The sequence below is a fragment of the Sorex araneus genome, chromosome 7 (assembly GCF_027595985.1).
Source record: "Sorex araneus isolate mSorAra2 chromosome 7, mSorAra2.pri, whole genome shotgun sequence".
Taxonomy (NCBI): Eukaryota; Metazoa; Chordata; class Mammalia; order Eulipotyphla; family Soricidae; genus Sorex; species Sorex araneus.
In genome coordinates this window covers 68,625,484-68,644,849 of record NC_073308.1, presented here as the reverse complement: position 1 = coordinate 68,644,849, position 19,366 = coordinate 68,625,484, and the positions used below count along the sequence as shown (strand labels likewise).

General features: G+C 54.9%; 1 protein-coding gene across 1 annotated transcript in view; it reads right to left on the bottom strand.

Annotated features, from left to right (window-relative positions):
- TBC1D9 (TBC1 domain family member 9) overlaps positions 1–19,366 on the bottom strand; it is a 77,298-nt gene that overhangs the window by 23,977 nt on the left and 33,955 nt on the right. The window contains exons 2-3 of the mRNA XM_055144364.1: positions 6,916–7,026; positions 604–722 (exon numbers count right to left, since the gene is read on the bottom strand). Of these exons, the coding sequence (XP_055000339.1) occupies positions 604–722; positions 6,916–7,026 (230 nt within the window). The remainder of the gene's footprint in view (positions 1–603; positions 723–6,915; positions 7,027–19,366) is intronic.

Genomic DNA, 19,366 nt, shown 5'->3' with positions numbered 1-19,366 from the left:
CCTGCCCCCTAACTGCCACAGAGAGACAAAACCTGACACTGTTTCGGTAATGAAAACGGAGTCGAGAATGGCTGATTCTTGCTAACCATAACGCCCAAAGTAGAGACAGAGGATGGGGGAGATCGTCTGCCATGGAGGCAGGGGAGGGTGGGGAAGGGGGGCAGACACTGGGGATATTGCTGGTGGAAAATGTGCACTGGTGGAGGGACGGGTGTTTGGTCACTGCATGACTGAAACTCAAACGTGAAAGCTTGCAACTGTATCTCACAGTGATTCAATAAAAATAAATAAATAAATAAATAATGTGTTTTTAAAAGTCTGCAATGCCGAGTCGGAATGTCCGAATGTCTGTCCGCCCAGTGAATGTGTTTCTGGAAACCGAACCAGAGAGGGGAGGAGAAGCACACGGGGCTGGAGGGATGGTGCAGTGGGCAGGGCGTTGCACCTTGATCCCCAGCACCCAATATGGTCCCCGGAGCCCTGCCGGCGGGGACCCCCGAGCACAGAGACAGAAGGCAGCCCTGAGGACAGACCCCCCCCCCATCACCCCAAATACAGCGAGAAATAGATCAGAGAAACCCAGAGCCGCGGGCCGGCCGCTACCTGTATCTTGCCCCTCACGAAGGTGGTGACGTCGTTCTCATTCTCGAAGATGGACAGAGTCTGCAGGAGGTTCTGCTCCAGCCACTCCCAGTGCTCTGTGATCTCCTTCCGGGAGCCCCCTGCAGGCGTTCGGGAGACGGGAGTGGCGTCAGGCCAGCCGGTTCTCAGCCGAGAGGAGAAACCCGGGGGATGCCCGCCCAGAGACCGGCTCGGGGTCCAAGTCCTTCCTGGCTGTCCTGGCCCCTCTGTGACCTGCTCGGGTGACACCGGCCTTGTCGGCTGCCGAGTGGCAGTGGTTAAGCCACTCCGGGGGCAGCTGTGGGGCCGTCAAGCGGCCTGAGGACACGCTCTGGAGGGGACACGAGGCGGATGTGCTCAGGCTGGGACCGACGGGGACGGCCTCCCCAGCACGGCACCCCGGGAAGCCGTCCCGATGGGCTGGGGAGGACGAGAGAGGGCGGCCAGTGCCCTCCAGTGTCCCCGGGAGGGGCCACCCCTGCAGCGTGGCCACTGAAGGGAGGACACTTGCCTCGCGCTTGCCCACCCAGGTTCCATCCCCTGTTCCGTATATGGTCCCCAGGCCCCGGCAGGAGGGAGCCCTGAGCATCACCGGGAGTGGCCCCCAAACACACATGCAACAAAGGGTCATCGCTGTCCGCTCTCAGCAGCGAGGACGGGCCTCTCCCAGCCCCTTGACGTGGGGTGGCGGTGGGTGGGGGGGCAGTGTCTGCCCGGGAACCCCACCTGTCCACACAGGCTTCAGGGGCTGGAGCAATAGCACAGTGAGGAGCCATTTGTTTTGCACTTGCTGACCTGGGTTTGATCCCTGGCACCATGCAGGACCCCTGAGCACAGAGCCAGGAGTAACGCTTCACGACAGTCAAACGTGGCCCCAAGAAAATATCCCAAGGATGCAAAAAAGCACAGTATAAGTGACATCTGCACCTGTATATTTATTGCAGCACTGTACACAACAGCCGGAATCTGGAAGCAACCCGCGTGGCTGAAAACAGACAACTGGTTAAAGAAACTCTGGTACATCTACATAGTGGAATACTACGCAGCTGCTAGGAAAGATGAAGTCATGAAATTTGCTTATAAGTGGATGGTCATGGAGAGTATCATGCTAAGTGAAATGAGTCAGAAAGAGAGGGACAGACATAGAAGGGCTGCACTCATTTGTGGAATATAAAATAACATGAGACTGACACCCAAGGACAGTAGACACAAGGGCCAGCAATATTGCTCCATGGTTGGAAGCCTGCCTCAGGAGCTGGGGAGAAGGCAGCTGGAATAGAGAAGGGATCATTAAATCAATGATGGTTGGAGGGATCGCTCAGGATGGGAGATGTGTGCTGAATGTAGATAAAGGACCAAATGTGATGGCCTCTCAGTATCTGTACTGAAACCATAATGCCCCAAAGTAGAGAGAGAGTATGGGGGAGATTGTCATAGAAGCAGGGGGAGGGTTGTAAGTGGGGGGATATTGGGGACATTGGTGGTGGGGAATGTGCACTGGTGGCAGATGGGGGTTTGGCCATTGTATGATTGAAACTCAAACATAAAAGCTTGCAACTGTATCTCACAGTGATTCGACAAAAAAAGAATGAAAGAAAAAAAGAAAGAAAGAAAGAAAGAAAGGAAGGAAGGAAGGAAGAAAGAAAGGAAGAAAGGAAAGGAAAAGAAAGAAAGGAAGGAAGGAAAAGAAAGAGAAAGAAAGAAAGAAAGAAAGAAAGAAAGAAAGAAAGAAAGAAAGAAAGAAAGAAAGAAAGAAAGAAAGAAAGAAAGGAAGGAAGAAGGAAGGAAGGAAGAGAAAGAAAGGAAGGAAGGAAAAGAGAAAGAAAGAAAGGAAGGAAGGAAGGAAGAAAGAAAGAAAGAAAGAAAGAGAAAGAAAGAAAGAAAGAAAGAAAGAAAGAAAGAAAGAAAGAAAGAAAGAAAGAAAGAAAGAAAGAAAGAAAAAAAGAAAGAAGGAAAGAGAAAGAAAGTGGCCTCCAAAGAAAACAAAAAGGCTCCGCAGGGAGAAACACATCACACATCTGGCCCCTCCCTGGCGGTGTCTGCACAGGGAGAAGCGTTTCCACCTTGCATGGTGCAGGCCCAGCGCGACAGGCCAGAGCAGAGCTGGATGTCCGCAACCCAGGGTTCCGGGGGCCAGAGGCCAAGCCCGGGGCCCAGCTCTGGCCAGTCCTATGGGCCTCTCCCCTCCGTCCCCAGTGGGGAGGATGCCAGACGGCGGACTGAGCCTCTGTCTCAGATTCTTCTCAATGAAAAGAAACAAGTGAAAGACGAAACCTCACGGCTCAGAGCAATGTACCAATCACAGAGGAAACCGTGTCCGGACAGGCTGTGTAAAGGACATGGCATCCTTGGGAAGCAAAGCAGGGCGTCCAGCTGCAAGAGGGAAGCAGGAGAGACAGCGTGGACAGGCCTGACCTTAGCGGGAAGCAGGAGAGACAGTGCGGAGAGGCCTGACCTTAGGGGGAAGGAGTGACAGCGTGGAGAGGCCTGACCTTAGGGGGAAGGAGAGACAGCGTGGAGAGGCCCCAACTTAAATCTGGGCCGGGGGCCCGAGAGACAGTGCAGGGCTGGGTCTGTATGCACGGCCTCAGCTCCAGTTCCACCCCTGGGAACTGCCTCTGTCCAGAGCCCTGCTAGCAGTAAGCCCCGAACACACACACACACACACACACACACACACACACCTTAGACTGAGTGCTGAGCTCAGCCCCGTGGAGCGTGAGGTCAGCTGTGACAGCCAGCCTGGGCCAGCCAGCCAGCCGCCAACCCTCCAGGGCCATTCGTGCAGGAGGCCAGGGCGGGGCCCAGTGCAGAGCCCCCAGCCGGCTTTCTCAGTTTCCCTGACTCGGCCCGGGCAGGGGTTTTGAGAGTCCCCAGGCATACAGACGGCTCCTCTGTGAGGCCGTGCTGCTGAATCATGCCCGTCCACAGCTCCGGGAGAGTGGCCACACAGGACACCTCCAAACCCCACAGCACCCACGGCCCCGTAGGCGCACAGCAAATTAGACGGCAAAGGTGCCTAGGTGCCCCGAAGCTCAGCGAGCAAAGACAATTACACAGAAGCTCCGTAAACTCTGGGCCAAGGACTCCGGCGGCCCCACTGAGAGACAGATGTTCTGACAAGCACGATGAAGTCCACTGTTTCTGCTGCGCAGGGGGCAGGCTTGGGGGGAGGTAAGCAGGAACTGGGGGCCAGGGTGGAGGGACGGTCACTCTGGTGGTGGGATCGGTGTTGGAAATGTCGAATAGCTGAGATAACCGGACTACGAACAACTCTGTAAATCACAGTATTTGAATAAAGTCTCAAATGTTTTAAAACAGACACAAAATGGCGTAAGAGCTGCAGAGACGGCCCAAGGAGCCCCTGCTCTCAGCCCTGCACCGTATTTCCCCCCAAACCGCCAAGAGTGGCCAATGGCCACCACTGAGTACCCCCCAAAAATAACAAAGGCCCCAGGGACAGATAAGTTTTGGGGGGCGGGCAGGGAGGGCTTGGCCTACACCCAACTGTGCTCAGGGCTTCTTCCCGGCTCTGTGCTCAGGACCCTCCTGGTGGGGCTCAGGGGACCGGATGTGGGGCCGGGACTGGAATCTGGATCGACCATATGCCGGGCCGGGCCCCACCTCTGCACAATCGCTCCAGTCCCATTAGGAGATATTCCTTTCCGACGCAGGGTTAATTATCCACGTGGGCTCCCACTGCTGTAAATGCTGTAAAAACCCCGACGTGGGCGTGACCAGGAAGGTCAGTTCTCGGCCCGAAGTGTGTGTGGCACAGCGGCAGTCTGCACACACAAGGATGTGCAAGGATGAGACCAGAGCAGAACCCACTCGGCAGGCCTCTCAGGGGCAAGAAGCTCCCACAACAGTGCTCTCAGGAGGCCAGAGGAGGCCGGCTGGACCCTGCGCCGACCCCAATCCCCCGGGAACCGGGCCGGAAGCGACCAGAAGGAATCGCCAATCTTACAGCCTCATCGCAACACAACCTCCGCCACTAACATGCGAGGCTCAAGGCCCCGGGCGAGACGGGGATCCGCCGGGCCCGCAGGACGGACAGAGCCGCCGCTGTCCCCCCGCGCCCAGGAAACGGCCTGCTTGCCAGAGCGCTCCCAAGAAAGGGACACTTGAGAGAGGCCTGCGGGGCCGGAGGAAAGGGTCGCATTGTCCAGCACCTGGCGGCTGCTCCCGGACCCGGCTGGAGAGGACGCACGGCCGCGCTATCTGTGATGGTCTGGCAGCAAGGCTGGCGCCAGGCGGCCACTCCAGAGGGCCACCGTGTGACCCCCGAGCCTGCAGCTTCTGCAGAGAGGCGCACGCATGTCTAAAGGACCAAACCAGGCTTCTCTGGCTCTCAAGGCCAAGAGGCACGACAAGGGTCGCCTGAGCCTGTCCTGGGGAGGGAGGGGGGAGGGGGCCGGGGTTGGGCTCACGGGGCAGAGCACAACCTCTGCGTGCCGGAGGCCTGGGGCTGAGTCCCAGTGCCCCAAGCACTCAGTTCAGAGCCACGAGTAGCCCCAGAACACCCCAAAGTGTGACCCCCACAGAAGTGACCAGGCTCAGGTTCCCAGCACCTTGTGGGCCCCTGAGCATCACCGGGCTCCGGGTCCGGCGGGACTCTGCTTCCCCGGGACTACGGCCTGTCCACTCCTCTTCCAAACTGTCCGTCAACAAAACGATACTTTTTTTTGGGGGGGTTGGGTCACACCCAATGATGTTTAAATGATGTTTAGTAGTGACTCCTGGCTCTGCACTCAGGAATTACTCCTGGTGGTGCTCAGGGGACCCTATGGGATGCTGGAGATCGAACTCGGGTCAGTCGTATGCAAGGCAAACGCCCTCCCCGCTGTGCTCTCACTCCGGCCCCACAAAATGACACTTTCCCAGCAGCTCCCAGGGTGTTCCTTCTCAGCATGAGGAACCCGGACCCCTGCAACGGGGGGTACAGAGCAAATGGGGCCCATGACATGCCGAGAGGTGGTATGGGTACATATAGCTGGCCACGGTGGGCACAGGTGAATATAGGGACACAGAAGTGTACACTAGGGGCATACAGCTAGGCACAGGTGAGCACAGGTGCACACGACGTGCCTACAGGTGTGTGCCTATAGGTGGGCGGAGCTTATTCAGGAACTGGGAAGCAACAGGGGAGGAAGAGGAAGGGGGGAAGGGAGAGGCGGGGGAGGATTGGGGGAGGAGAGGAGAAGGAGGAGACTCTTTGGGGGCACAGCCCCTTTTCCTTTGTCCTAGACCCCCTAGCCCCACCACCCACTTCCGGAACCCGGAAGCCCTCTCACCATGACAGGTGTGGACCTGGTCTCCTGTGGCCCTTGGCTTCTTGGTCAGAATAACCAAGGGCTTTACAGCAGCCATATCAGAAGCTGTGGGTGCCAATGCCCCTCTGGGATGAACCCTGAGGCAGCAGTGTCCAGGAGGCTGAAACCACAGCTGGACAATATCCCCTGCCCATGTGGAATGCCACCAAGATGCTGGCACCGCAGGGCACCCTGTGATCAGGTGCCACTGGGGGCTCCTGAGCAGATGGCAGGTGGGGATGCCACTGAGTGCCCAGGAATATAACCAGGGGCTCTGTGCCTGGGGCTCATCCCGGCTCTGTGCTCAGGGGTTACGCCTGCCTCTGTGCTCAGGGCTGACTCCCAGCTCTGTGCTCAGGGCTCACTCCCGGCTCTGTGCTCAGGGCTCACCCCTGGCTCTGTGCTCAGGGCTGACTCCCGGCTCTGTGCTCAGGGCTCACCCCTGGCGGGGCTCAGGGGACCATACATGGTGCTGGAGATCAACCCTGGGTTGGTGCGTGCAAGGCAGGTGCCCTCCCTGCTGTCCTCTTATTTGGGTCCCATGCTCAGAGATCCTTGGGGGAGGGGCGTATTTCTTTCTGCACCACAGGGGGCCATGGAATGGGGTCTCTGCAAGAAGGCCTGCTCAGGCCTACCAGGTACTGCCTAATGCACCCCTCACTTCTCAGCTGCCCTGACGTAGCCTGCGGCCAGAGAACTAGTCACAGGAGAGAGGGAGTGATGTAACACTTCCGGATCAGAGCCCTGTGCAGCTCTGACTCTCCTGCCCTCCCGAACCGCAGACCTTCCAGGCTTGGTGTCCCCGGGGGGCCAGCAGAGCTGGAGGTCTCCGCAGCATGGAGGCAAGGAAGTTCCCACTGTGCTCAGTCACGGGACCTCAGGTTCGGCAGGGAGCGGCCCTCTAACTCAAAGGCCAGGGGCCGCAGTGCGGGGAGAAGACATCCCTCCCCGCCCCCCCACGTCTCCGGTCTCCGATACTCACCGCAGGCGATGGTCCAGTAGACCAGGGAGTCCGGGGTCTGGTAGAGGATCCGGTACGGGGCGGCCCGGGCACTGGAGTCCAGCACGACATCGAGAGTCCCCACCAGGAGCCCTGAGGACCGAGATCGAGGAGTGGGTTAGTGTCGACCAGGGCTCCCGGCTCGAACCCGGGGCCAGGCCCTTCTGTGGAACCACTCTCAGACCCCAGGGAGCCCCCGGCCCTGCTGGTGTCCAGGCCAGGACAGCGAGCCAGGTGGATCTTGGTGCCCGTGTCACAGCCAAGGGAGGAGACTGCTCTGGGGTGCCAGGCGCCCTGCGTTTCCCCCCGGGCCCCGGGCCCCGGGTGCATCAATCCTTAGCTCCACTGAAAGAGGCACGGGAAGCACGGGCTCCAACCTGAGGGCCGGGGCCCACGTTATTCTCATCCTCGGCTCAGCAGAGTGCTCGGCCCACCCAGGGCGCACGATGCTGAGACGGACAGAAGCCCCCGGCCCAGGGCAGGCGGGGCGGCTCGCCTCTCAGTGCCCAGTCCTCAGGCACCGGCCGGCCCTCCTCCTCCTCGCCAGACTCCTGTCTACACCCCCAGAAACCGGGGACCAGGCTGTGTGAACGCCAGGATGAGTGCTCTGCGCCGAGAACCTCCAAGGTCCTCCCCTCAGCCTCACCCCAGCGACTCCGCCAGACCTTAAGAGCCGACGGGAGAATTAAGCCGGTCACCTACCTGCAGGACCGGACCGCCAAGGCACGGCTGGGACCCGTGTATACAAGCTCTGGCAAATGAGGGCTGCAAAGAGCTGTCACACACGCATCTGCCAGCTCCAGCCCCGCACCACGTGCCTTGCATCTGCCACAGAAGGTGTGTGTGTGTGTGTGTGTGTGTGTGTGTGTGTGTGTGTGTGTGTGTGTATGTCTGGGGCGGGGGGCTGCCCTCACAGGTACTGGGGGTGTCAGCCTCGATTCAGAGCAGGTGTGTCCAGATGTGCGAGCTCACCCGCTCTGCCCTGTTCCCTGCTTGTTCCCAGCAGACCCTTTTGGTTTTTGGACTAAGGGGCTACTTCCTGTCGGGCGTCCACCCTGGGGACAGCTCACACAGAGGCGGGGTACACGCCGCTTCCGGCCAGCCAGTTGTCACCTTCCACCCGGTGCCCACCCCCTCACAAGGAGGGGGCACCAGGCACCAGACACCAAAGATGGGGATCCACAAACACGGGGTGGGAGCGAGCACAGTGACCAGGACATATCAGAGGCCTCCCTGAAGACAATGCCCCCCTCTCCCCACCCCCGGGACTCCCCCTTTCCCCCTCTCCCCCGTGACTCCACAGCCACCCAGCCAGAGAGCATAGGGGTCAGGCTTCTGACTCTGTGAAGGCCCAGAGCAGGCTCCTGGCCAAGTCCCTTGGAGTGTGAACCCCGGGTTCTTCTGGAACGGGCACCCCCCACCCCTGTGAGCATTCTAGAGGCTCGGCTCAGGTCACACCAAGAATAACTGGTCAGGGTCACTTGCTCTTCCTTCTGTATGGACAGCCTGGGTTCTTGGGGTGGGGGGAACCAAGTCACACAGGGTTCAGAAGAGCAGCTCTGGGTCCAACTCAACTACCACCAGCTCCATGGTGTGGACGGGCCATGGAATTTCCAGCACTTTCACTCAGCTCCACCTCCAGAACCACCAAGGTCCATCCATGCACCTAAGGGCGGGGCCCCCTGGGTAGCCCGGCCTCCCTGCAGCCGCAGTGAGCATCAGAAGACACAGGCTTCGCTGAGTGGAAACGAATTCACTAGTTTGCTCTGGCCTGCAGGAGATACGTGTCAAACTAAACCCTTGGCACCCGCTGTATTCCGGGGCCCACGTTCCCACACAAAAAGCATCCATGGGCGCCTCCTGCTTCCTCCACTAGACCCGAGGAACTGCGGACCTCGAATGACTTTTCAGTGATCCCGGGGGTAAGTGTATTTGTAGGAGAAGCACTGGAGGGAGAGCTAAACTGGCTTCCTTTCCAACAAGAAATTCCAATACAAGATGAAATAGCACCATAGCACTGTCCTCCCGTTGCTCATCGATTTGCTCGAGCGGGCACCAGTAACGTCTCCATTGTGAGACTTGTTGTTACTGTTTTTGGCATATCGAATACGCCACAGGGAGCTTGCCAGGCTCTGCCGTGCAGGTGAGATACTCTTGGTAGCTTGCTGGGCTCTCTGAGAGGGGCGGAGAAACTGAACCCGGGTTGGCCTCGTGCAAAGCAAATGCCCTACCCGCTGTGCTATTGCTCCAGCCCAGATATATGTTAATAAACATTAAATTTTAAATTTAAACCATGGGATACTTAGTTGAGTTGAACCCAGAGCTGCCCATCAAATACAAGATGAATGAGAAGTACAAAAGCATCGCCAGACAACGGGAAGATTCGTCCCACTCCCTCTCTCCACCCAGCGGGGATGGGAACCGGAGAAGTGTTCCACGGGGCCTGTCCTTTGAGCCAACTTCTGGGTCCCATGACTTTTCTCCTGAAACTGAAAGTGAAATGCTCTCGCCACTGTCAGTGCTGGCACTGTGGGCTCCTGGGCGCACGGCGTGAGGGGGAGGGGACTGCAGAGCACTTGGATGAGCCACGAGAGCAGGGCTGGGCCCAGCAGGCTACCGGCCTCTTCCTGGCTCTGGTGCCCAGCTCAGGCCCGGCCTCCCGAGCCTGTCTCCTGCCCGCAGGGTCTCAGTGGACTTTCGCACACTTTCTCTCGGCCACCTTTGCTGTCTGCTGTTTGGGTCAGTTGTCAATAGTGGCACAAAGCTTTTGTGCACCCCAAGGTGCCTGGGGAGGGTCCGTGCTGCATCGCTTTTATACCGTCCATGTCCCCGTAGGCGACTGCCGTGAATCTCTGGCCTGCCTGATACATGAAGCACTACAGACGCCAGGACGCAGAGGAAATGCCCAGTACACAGGGTTCAGGCCTGGCCAGGGTTCCAGGGCTCCCCTGGGTGTCGTGGGTGCCCCTCCACACATAAGGATAACTGTTCTCATAAAAAGGCCACGGCAGTCCATGCACGGATCACACGAACTCTGTCAGAGCCCCGTCCCCACATCCCGATTCTCGGGCCACCCAGAGAGAGAGTGGGGGTGCTCAGGGAGGGCTCCCGACCCTCTGGGCGTGGCTGGGGTTAGATGCCCCCACTGCCGCGCACTTCTGGTGCCAATGTCCACCTAAATTCAGGCCACACTGATGGCTGTGGGCATATCCTCCACGAGGCCCGGACAGAACTGGCCTCCCACTTCTGCCCTCCAGCTACACAGCCTGGTCTCCCTCGCTGCTTCCGGAGTCCCCGGGGCATTTACGTGAAATCACAGGCTGGGCCTTTTCCACTCTGCAAAAAAATCTAAATTTTGGGCATTATGGCTTGCAACACATACACTGAGAGGTCATCATGTATACCGGGGATTATCGGTGGTGGGGAATGTGCACTGGTGGAGGGATGGGTGTCTGATCATTGTGTGGTTGTAACCCAAACATGAAAGCTTGCAACTATCTCACAGTGATTCAATAAAATAAAAAAAAAAAGTCTAAATTCTCTCTTGAACACATATTTCTCTTTCTCAACCCTCACATTTCTTTAAGTAAATTTCTTTGGGCTGGAGTGATAGCACAGCGGGTAGGGTGTTTGCCTTGCATGTGGCCCACCCAGGTTCAATTCCCGGCACCCCATATGGTCCCCCAAGTATCACCAGGAGTAATTCCTGAGTGCAGAGCCAGGAGTAACCCCTGAGCATCTCTGGGTGTGACCCAAAAAGAAAAAAAATTATTTTGCTTCACTCATACCCACAACCCCCCCCACACACACACCACACACACACACACACACACACACACAAAATGAAGCACACACTTTGGCTTGTTCTGCTTCTCCTTGCTCCAGATTTGGGCTCTGTGCCGAGTGCTCAGATTGTTGCCCCTTAGAGCTGCGGGGTCCTGTGTGTCTCCTGGAGGTGAGTCAGCCCCAGAACACGTTTGAGGAATGGGGTGGTTAGTGGGCTTCCAAAGCCTGAATAGGAGGTGATGGCCTGATGGTCCCAGGGTCAGATATGTCCGGCCTTATGTGGCCCCAAAAAACCGTGTGATCTGGCCCCAGTGCATGATGGGACCCGGGTGCTTCTCATTGGCTCCCTGTAGCCATCTGTCAGTGGTGTGTGACCCCAAATGGTGCCATCAGCCTCAACTGCTCTGCAGAGAAACGCTTCCCATGACGGATGCAAGGAGTCAAGGGGACACATCTGCCATCAGCCCCTCCACACCAAACACAAAAGAGTAGTCTAGAGAGAGAATCCAGAAGAAAGAAAGAAAGAAAGAAAGAAAGAAAGAAAGAAAGAAAGAAAGAAAGAAAGAAAGAAAGAAGGAAGGAAGGAAAGAAAGAAAGAAAGAAAGAAAGAAAGAAAGAAAGAAAGAAGGAAGAAGGAAGGAAGGAAGGAAGGAAGGAAGGAAGGAAGGAAGGAAGGAAGGAAGGAAGGAAGGAAGGAAGGAAGGAAGGAAGAAAAACGAAGAAAGGAAGAAAGGAAGAAAGAAAGAAAGAAAGAAAGAAAGAAAGAAAGAAAGAAAGAAAGGAAGGAAGGAAGGAAGGAAGAAAAACAAAGAAAGGAAGAAAGAAAGAAAAAAGGAAGAAAGAAAGAAAGAAAGAAAGAAAGGAAGGAAGGAAGGAAGGAAGGAAGGAAGGAAGAAAAACGAAGAAAGGAAGTAAGAGAAAGAAAGAAAGAAAGAAAGAAAGGAAGGAAGGAAGGAAGGAAGGAAGGAAGGAAGAAAAACGAAGAAAGGAAGTAAGAGAAAGAAAGAAAGAAAGAAAGAAAGAAGGAAAGAAAGAAAGAAAGAAGGAAAGAAAGAAAGAAAGAAAGAAAGAAAGAAAGAAAGAAAGAAAGAAAGAAAGAAAGAAAGAAAGAAAGAAAGAAAAAGAAAGAAAGAAAGAAAGAAAGGAAGGAAGGAAGGAAGGAAGGAAGGAAGGAAGGAAGGAAGGAAGGAAGGAAGGAAGGAAGGAAGGAAGGAAGAAAGGAAGGAAGGAAAAGAAAAAGCAGCCGCCGGGACTTTCTCAGAAGCCTCATTACGCGCCTCTGAAAGGGATGTCAAGATACTGAATCTCTCATGGCTCCCCACACAGCGCTGTTAGCAGCTGCCTCCTCAGCTATTCCTGGTGCTAAACACTGGTCGCCCGAGATAACGGGATGGAATTAGGGCCCTCAAAATAACTCCTCTGCCTCAGCCCGGGCTCTGGGAGCATCTGGTCACAGACGCGTGCTGTGTGCACGGAGACGCGGGAACACGCGGGGAAGTTGGGTGCATCCGGGGGGACCCCCCAGGGCCACGGGAACACGGTAGGTGTCTGGGCGCTCAGCAGAGAGCGGAAGCAGTGACATTCACCTCATGGCAAAGAGCCACACACCTGGGGTGGGATCCTGGGACATTTCCACGTCGTGGAGTCAGGATGTGACAGGTCCCGGCTGCAGCCGGCCAGGCAGAAGGAGGCAGAGACACTAAGGCCCAATCACAAGGGTCGGCAGAGGCGCTGGACAGACCCTCCGACCTGAGCCCTGCCGGGCTCCTCCTTTCGCCGTGCCCCATGGACAAGCTGCTCTAGAGCAACCTGGATGTTTATAGAATGTTTCTGGTAACCCGAGTCAAAGCCAGTGGGTGCCACCTTGCTACACTATTTTTTAGCAACAGTTTCTAAATTAAGGCAGGCATTGTCTTCGCAGAAATGGTGCCGCAGAGCACAGCTAGTGAATGTCAGGGGAGTGCAACGCTGACTCTCATACACACTGGGAACCCACAAAAACTCACGCCACCTGCTTCCTGTTCACACGTGCTTCGAGGGGCTTCCCACTCTCTGGACCTGGGCCGCAGGATCTCCCGGTGTGTCTCTCCTGAAAAGCCACAGCATGGCCATGGAAAAGACTAATTCCACAGACCGCACTAACACCTGGCCTCTGCCTCAGCGCTGCCTGTACGCGAGAGAGGACGCAGGATGCTGTCCGAAAGGCCCTCCGCGCCTCTCCCTCACCAGACACACGTTTCTTCATCGTTTTCCCTCCCGGGTCTTATTTCATCTCCCTGCTTGTACAAGAATTCATATCTGACACAGGTGCGTTTTTATAATTTACATAACTGACAGGGAAGGTGCTGCTCTGCAGCGTAATTTTTTCACCCGATGACGTGTGTGAAATGGACTGAGGTGATCCTTCTAAAGCGACGTGTTCAATTACACACCCGGTCTGGGGCCGGCGGTGTGGCTCAGTGGCAAAGCCCTGCACGCATGAGGCGGGGCTCCGTCCCTGGCGCTAAAGACGCAAAGCACTGGAGATGTTTTAGCAGGGCTGGAGCCATAGTACTGCCTGCCCTGCACGCGGCTGCCCTGAGTTCAACCCCCAGTACCCCTTGGGTACCTGAACCCTGCAAGGAGTGATTCCGGAACACAGAGCCAGGAGCAGGCTGAGTACCGCGGGGTATGACCCCCCAAACAAACAAACGAACAAAAAATACATATCATGTTTGTTTTTGTTTTTCTTTCTTTTTTTTTTTTTTGCTTTTTGGGTCACACCCGGCGATGCACAGGGGTCACTCCTGGCTCTTCACCCAGGAATTACTCCTGGCGGTGCTCAGGGGACCATATGGGATGCTGGGAATCGAACCCGGGTTGACTGCATGCAAGGCAAATGCCCTACCTGCTGTGCAATCACTCCAGCCCCTCACATATCATGTTTTATCCTCCTGTTTACATACACTATAAGCCACCCTTTTTCCTATGAAGAACTTGTGGGTTTATTTCCAATTGGACTCTATAAACAGATGCCACAGTCATTTCCTTTGCATGTGGTCCCAAGGCCCCTGAGAGCATTGCCTAGAATTGCTGGGTCACGGGAAAGCGCTTTGTTAAAGCTGCATTATATATTACCAAACGGCTCTCCACAGCCAAGCCCCACTCCTGCCTGACAGCGAGAGAATAGCTGTTTCTCCAAAACAAAGCCAACACTTGCTGTTACCAGATGTTCCATTGTTGGCTAGTCTCCAGGGTAGGAAATGATCATCTCCTTGCTGCTGAGTTTTTATTTCTCCGACACATGACTGCGCATGTCTGTAGCGTGAGGCCTGGCAGTAGGCTTTTCAGGGCCTGCTGCCGGTGTCAGGCTTACGCCGGGATGCTGGAGGGGAGACCTTGATCCCCCCAGCAGGATACAGACCCAAGCCGGCTGAGACCCTTTGCTTCACGCGGCTGACTGACTTAGAGAACTCGTCTTTGGGGTTTACCTGAGTCCCCCCTCACCACCTCTTTCTTCATCCCCTAGCTGTAAATTTCAGCTTTTCTGTTGGCTTTATTGGGATGTTTTGGGGTTTTTTATTTTTTTATTTTTTGGTGGTGAGGTGGGGCCACACCTGGCAGTGCTCAGGGTTTTCTGGTTCTCTACTCATTGCTCACTCCCGGTGGGCCTCAGGGGCTAAATAGGGCGCAGAGGGATCGAACCCAGGTTTGCCATGTGCAAGGCAAGCACCTTACCCATTATACTATCTCTCCAGCCCAGCCACTCTTTATGCTCTGAATTCACTACTAGTGAGACTCCAAACCCAAGCACATTCCTGACCTCAATTTCAAAAACCAAAAAGGGACCCCAGATCCAAATAACTCGTGTTTTATCCTAAATCTGCCACCTCCCTGCACGGTCCATTACCCTATGTGATTTCCACGCGCTGTAAGTTAACAAACCTTTGGTTCCAACTTCCCCTATGGGCATCTTGCAATCACGAATGGCACCATCAGGGCAGGCCAACCACACGCTGGTTACGAACAGGCTGCGGCCAGTACAAACCAGTATTTCTTGCTGGTTGCCAGCCGTTCCCATTTCCTGTTTTGTGAGTTATTTGTCATGCCGGCTGTGCTGATATTTACTGAGTCAGGATTGGAGTTAACCTGTGAGAAGCTTCCACGAACACACACACTGAATTTATTCCAGCAAATATATGCTGCTACCAGGAAGTCAGAGCAATGCACTGGACTCAGCTCTTTAGGATTCTTCTGCATAAAAGCAAGGATTTGGAGTAGAGTGCCGCAAGGCCCTGCGGATCACCCCCAGGTGACGTGTCTGTGGGCTGCCTGACGTCCCCTCCCCACACGTAACTGGCACAGTGCCTGGAGGTCTCAGCACTCGGGAACGCTGAAATGCAGCAGGTATACGAGCTCCAGCCACGGGAGTTTTACTACCTCTCCTGTTCGCTTGCTCGTTTCAAACTTGGCACAAATGGTTTCACTTGATCTGAAATACCCTTTAATTCTCCCTTCTGGGGCTTGAGCGACAGCACAGCAGGTAGGGCGTTTGCCTTGCACGCGGCCGACCTGGGCTCGATTCCCAGCATCCCATAATGTCCCCAGAGTACCGCCAGGAGTAATTCCTGAGTGCAGAGCCAGGAGTAACCCCTGTGCATCACTGGGTGTGACCCCAAAAGCTAAACAAACAAACAAACAAATAATTCTCCCTTCTGACAAACCTGTTTCTCTCACTGCCCAGTTCCAAGTCATCCTGTAAGTTTGTCCTGCTGTTCCCCGACTCTCCCCAGCTTCTCAATCCTAAAGCAATCAAGGGGTCCCTGTTCTGGGACCCACCAACGCCACCCTGCACTTTATTAAGGTATGTATCCCACTATCTCCTATTTTAAAAACAAAATCCAGTTCCTTCCCACCGTCAAGCCCCTTTGATACCAGTGTGGCCTTATTTGCCCGTTATTTATCTCGGAATTCCCGAAGCACATTTAGAACTGGGACCAGAGTTGCTGGACGTTGGAAGAAACAGTTAGTGCTTCTTCATTTGTGCACCAACTCCCGCAGACAACACGGTCACATGAAGGAGCCCCCGGGTCAGTAGCGGGTGCAGTGAAACGGGAGTTTCTAAAATGGAAGCGACGGGCAGTGAGCAGAGAGAGACCCAGATCCCAGCGGCCCCTTTCAGACATGGGAGGGAAAGCGACTCCAACTCCGACACCACGGCCCTGGGAAGTCAGCTCACTCCGGAAGCCTCAGCCCAGCACAGTCGGATGGCCACTGGTGTGCCTACACCACCAGGTGAGCCAGCACAGGGGGCGGGAACACCTGAGACACAGGTGGGCAGAGGGGACAGGTAGAAACAGAAGAACGCTTCGTTCTCCAGTTGAGCTTTTCCATGATCTCGAGAGAAGTCAGAGTGAGGAGGGTAGTGTGGGAGCGGGGAGGTGTGGTCACTTGCTGGGCTCTCAGGCCCCCGTGCTGGGTACCAGGCGAGGCCTGAGGTGGAGAAGGGCTGAGGGGGGCTTCTGTGCTCCCAAGTGCCGCAGGGCATGTTCTCGACCCCTGACATCGAAGTGGAGGCTGTTTCCTACCAAATTGCCGCAAACCCTCTTTCCCGCACGCACACACGCACAAGGGCCCTCCCGGTGTGCTGACAGACGAATCCGCGAGGCCTCCGTTCCCGCTCCAACGGCACTGCTCACTCCGGCCAGCTGGACGGAACTTCTCTCTTTGTGGTTAAGAACCAGTGTGCTTACGCTGCTTGCAATCTCGGCAGACGGGTGCTTTTGCAAAGTAAAGCGAATAGGAAATAAATTTCCTATGAATTCTGAGTATTTCAAAGAAGAGGGAAACGAGCAAAGAAGCGGGGAAACCCCTAGATTATTAAACCCGACTGACCAAGTTCTAGTTTCTCAACGCTGCCCATTTCTGTACTTTCCCTCCAGGTAGAGACAAATGGTTGCAGAGTGCCCTGTGAGTGGCTGTCAAGCAGGGGAGGGGCGGCTGGAGGGCAGAAATTTCCAGGGGGGGTAGGGGGGGAGAGGGTGGAGCCCTGTGAAAAGCACATTCACTCCTATAAATATGTTTGCCTGAGATGTTTGCCCCATGCAAAGTACACTGACATGAAGTCATTTCCCAATTGAAGGCCAAAGTGTAAGAGTGTCAAGAGACACTTGGGGTTCAAGTGTCTTCATCCCAGGGGCGTGTGTGTGTGTGTGTGTGTGTGTGTGTGTGTGTGTGTGTGTTGGAGTGGGGGAGGGGCTGGGGATGACTCCTGTCAACTTTCCCGAGGGGTGGGAGCAGAGGGGCAGCTGGAGGCGGAGCAATTCAAACGAACATGCGGATGGCAAGCTTTGAATTCATACTTATGAATTTCATACAAAATTCATACATACATACACTGAAGCTGGGGGTCCAGGAAAGATTTCCCATTTCCCATTTCCCATCACCCAAGCCGGGCTGGTCTCCGAAGAGGCACGAGAGAAAGCAAGCCCCGAGCCTTCTGCCTACACATCTCCCATTTATCCAACCAGCCTGCAGTGCCGCTCTCCTGCCTCGGGCAGTTAGGAGGGGTTTCCCTTCCTTCAACTCCTAATACCGGTACTTCAAGGCCCAGCAATAGGGCTCCTCATGCCCCAGGCAGGCAGGAAGCCTGGCTTCGATTCCTGGCACCTCATGGTCCCCTGAGCACTGAATGAGGAGTAGCTCCCAGCACCACCCGGTGGAACCCTGCTCCCAAAATACTTTATCTCCCAAGTGGGGCAGACTGCATCGGGGGTGGCCCCCAGTCTCGGTGTGAGGGTGGTCTCTCCTCACCTCCTTTCTTAGCCTGGGTCAGATCAGTCAGATCAGACTGTAAGTCCATGAAGACAACGGCCTGGGTGGATGCATGATCCACCCCGGGGGACCAGAACCACCCGCTGCCTCCAAGGAGCCCTCGCCCGCCCGGCTTTTCCTGACTGGGCAGCTGCTGCCTCCCAAGAGCAGAGAGGACCGTTTGCAGTAGAGAGAGGCAGGGCTGGAACCTGCAGCTCAGAGCTCCTCGCGCCCCCCCACCCGCCCGCCCCCAGACACAATAACCAGATCCGCCCCCATAGTCCATCCATGCACAACACCGACAAGCAGTGAGAGTTAAATTTGGGAAAGAAAGGGCCTCAACTATTTGTAGACACAGAGAAATGCGGGTAGGACCTCGAGTGTGTGCATGGGGGCGGGGGGGAGGGCAGGGCGGAAACAGAGTATTAGTTCTCCAGGATCCCAATCTGTTAAAACCCAAGTGTAATATCGTCTATGTTACAAATTATTTTTCATCACTGTCACCACTGTCATCCCACTGTTCATCGAGTTACTCGAGCAGGTGCCAGTAACGTCTCCATTCGTCCCAGCCCTGAGACTTTAGCAGCCTCTCCTTACTCGTCTTTCCCAACGACTGAAGGCTTTTTTCAGGGTCAGGGGAATGAGACTGTTATTGTTATTGTTACTGTATTTGGCATATCGAATATAACATGGGGAGCTTGCCAGGCTCTTCTGTGAAATTATTTTTAAGATGATAAAAATGAGCCGATAGGATGAAATTATTATGATTGCTGGCTTCAAAATTTCCTCAAAAGTATCTTCCATATTTTCAATAATAAGGTGTTTGGTTTTGTTTCCAATTACTTCCAACCTTCAGCTTTGGGGCTTTCTTGACTCATCGCGTAAGTCAGATGGTCACTGTTTATCATCGAGACAGCACTTCCTGCTGGTAAACACAGGTGAGTAATCGGTTGCCTGGATACCAGACACAGGCCAGGGGTCTCTGTGTGAGTGAGCGGAATCCTTAGAAACACTCTTTGCTGGAGAGGTCTGGCCTTTGTCTTTCAGCATCTGTTTAACTTTCCCCTCCAGTGTATGGAGGCTATGATGCCTATCCATGGACACAGCACTTAGCTCCACCGTTCAGATCTAGCTATTTTTTTTTCCTTCTTCTGAATTTTGGGTCACACCCAGTGATGCTCAGGGGTTACTCCTGGCCTTGCATTCAGGTATGACTTCTGCGGACCCTGTGGAATGCCGGGGATGGAACCGGGGTCAACCCCAAACAAGGCAAACACCTTCCCCACTGGACTGTCTCTCTAGCCCATACCTGGGTTGTTTGAAGTCTGGAAGATTATAGCCCTAAAATAAAAACTAGAAAAATTAAATGAGTTCACTGCTTCCTTCTCTGAGCATCAGAGTTGCGAGTGCTCTAATGGTGTTGCTTTGGGGGTGTGCCGCGGTAGACCAGTGAAAGGAAGAAAGAAGTGAGCCGGCCGAGCTCCTAGGAGACATCTGCAGTTACAGCTCTCCACCAACACACACACACACACACACACACACACACACACACACACTGGGCTGTTAATAAAAGAGATGACGTCATCCCTCTGGGGATGACGAGAGATAGGGAGGGATCTTGCTAACAGGAAGATGTCAGAGACAAAAAAAAGAAGAGGAACAGAAAAAAAAAGTCAGAGACCATTAGAAATAAATTTTAATAGAGTAATAAAAATTAGAAAACATTCCTAACAGACTAGAAACTGGAGATAGTATAGGGGTTAAGGACACGGCTTGCCCACAGCCATCCGTGGTTCAGTCCCTGGCACTACCATATGGTCCCAGTGTCAGGCGTGATCCCCACGCTCAGACCCAG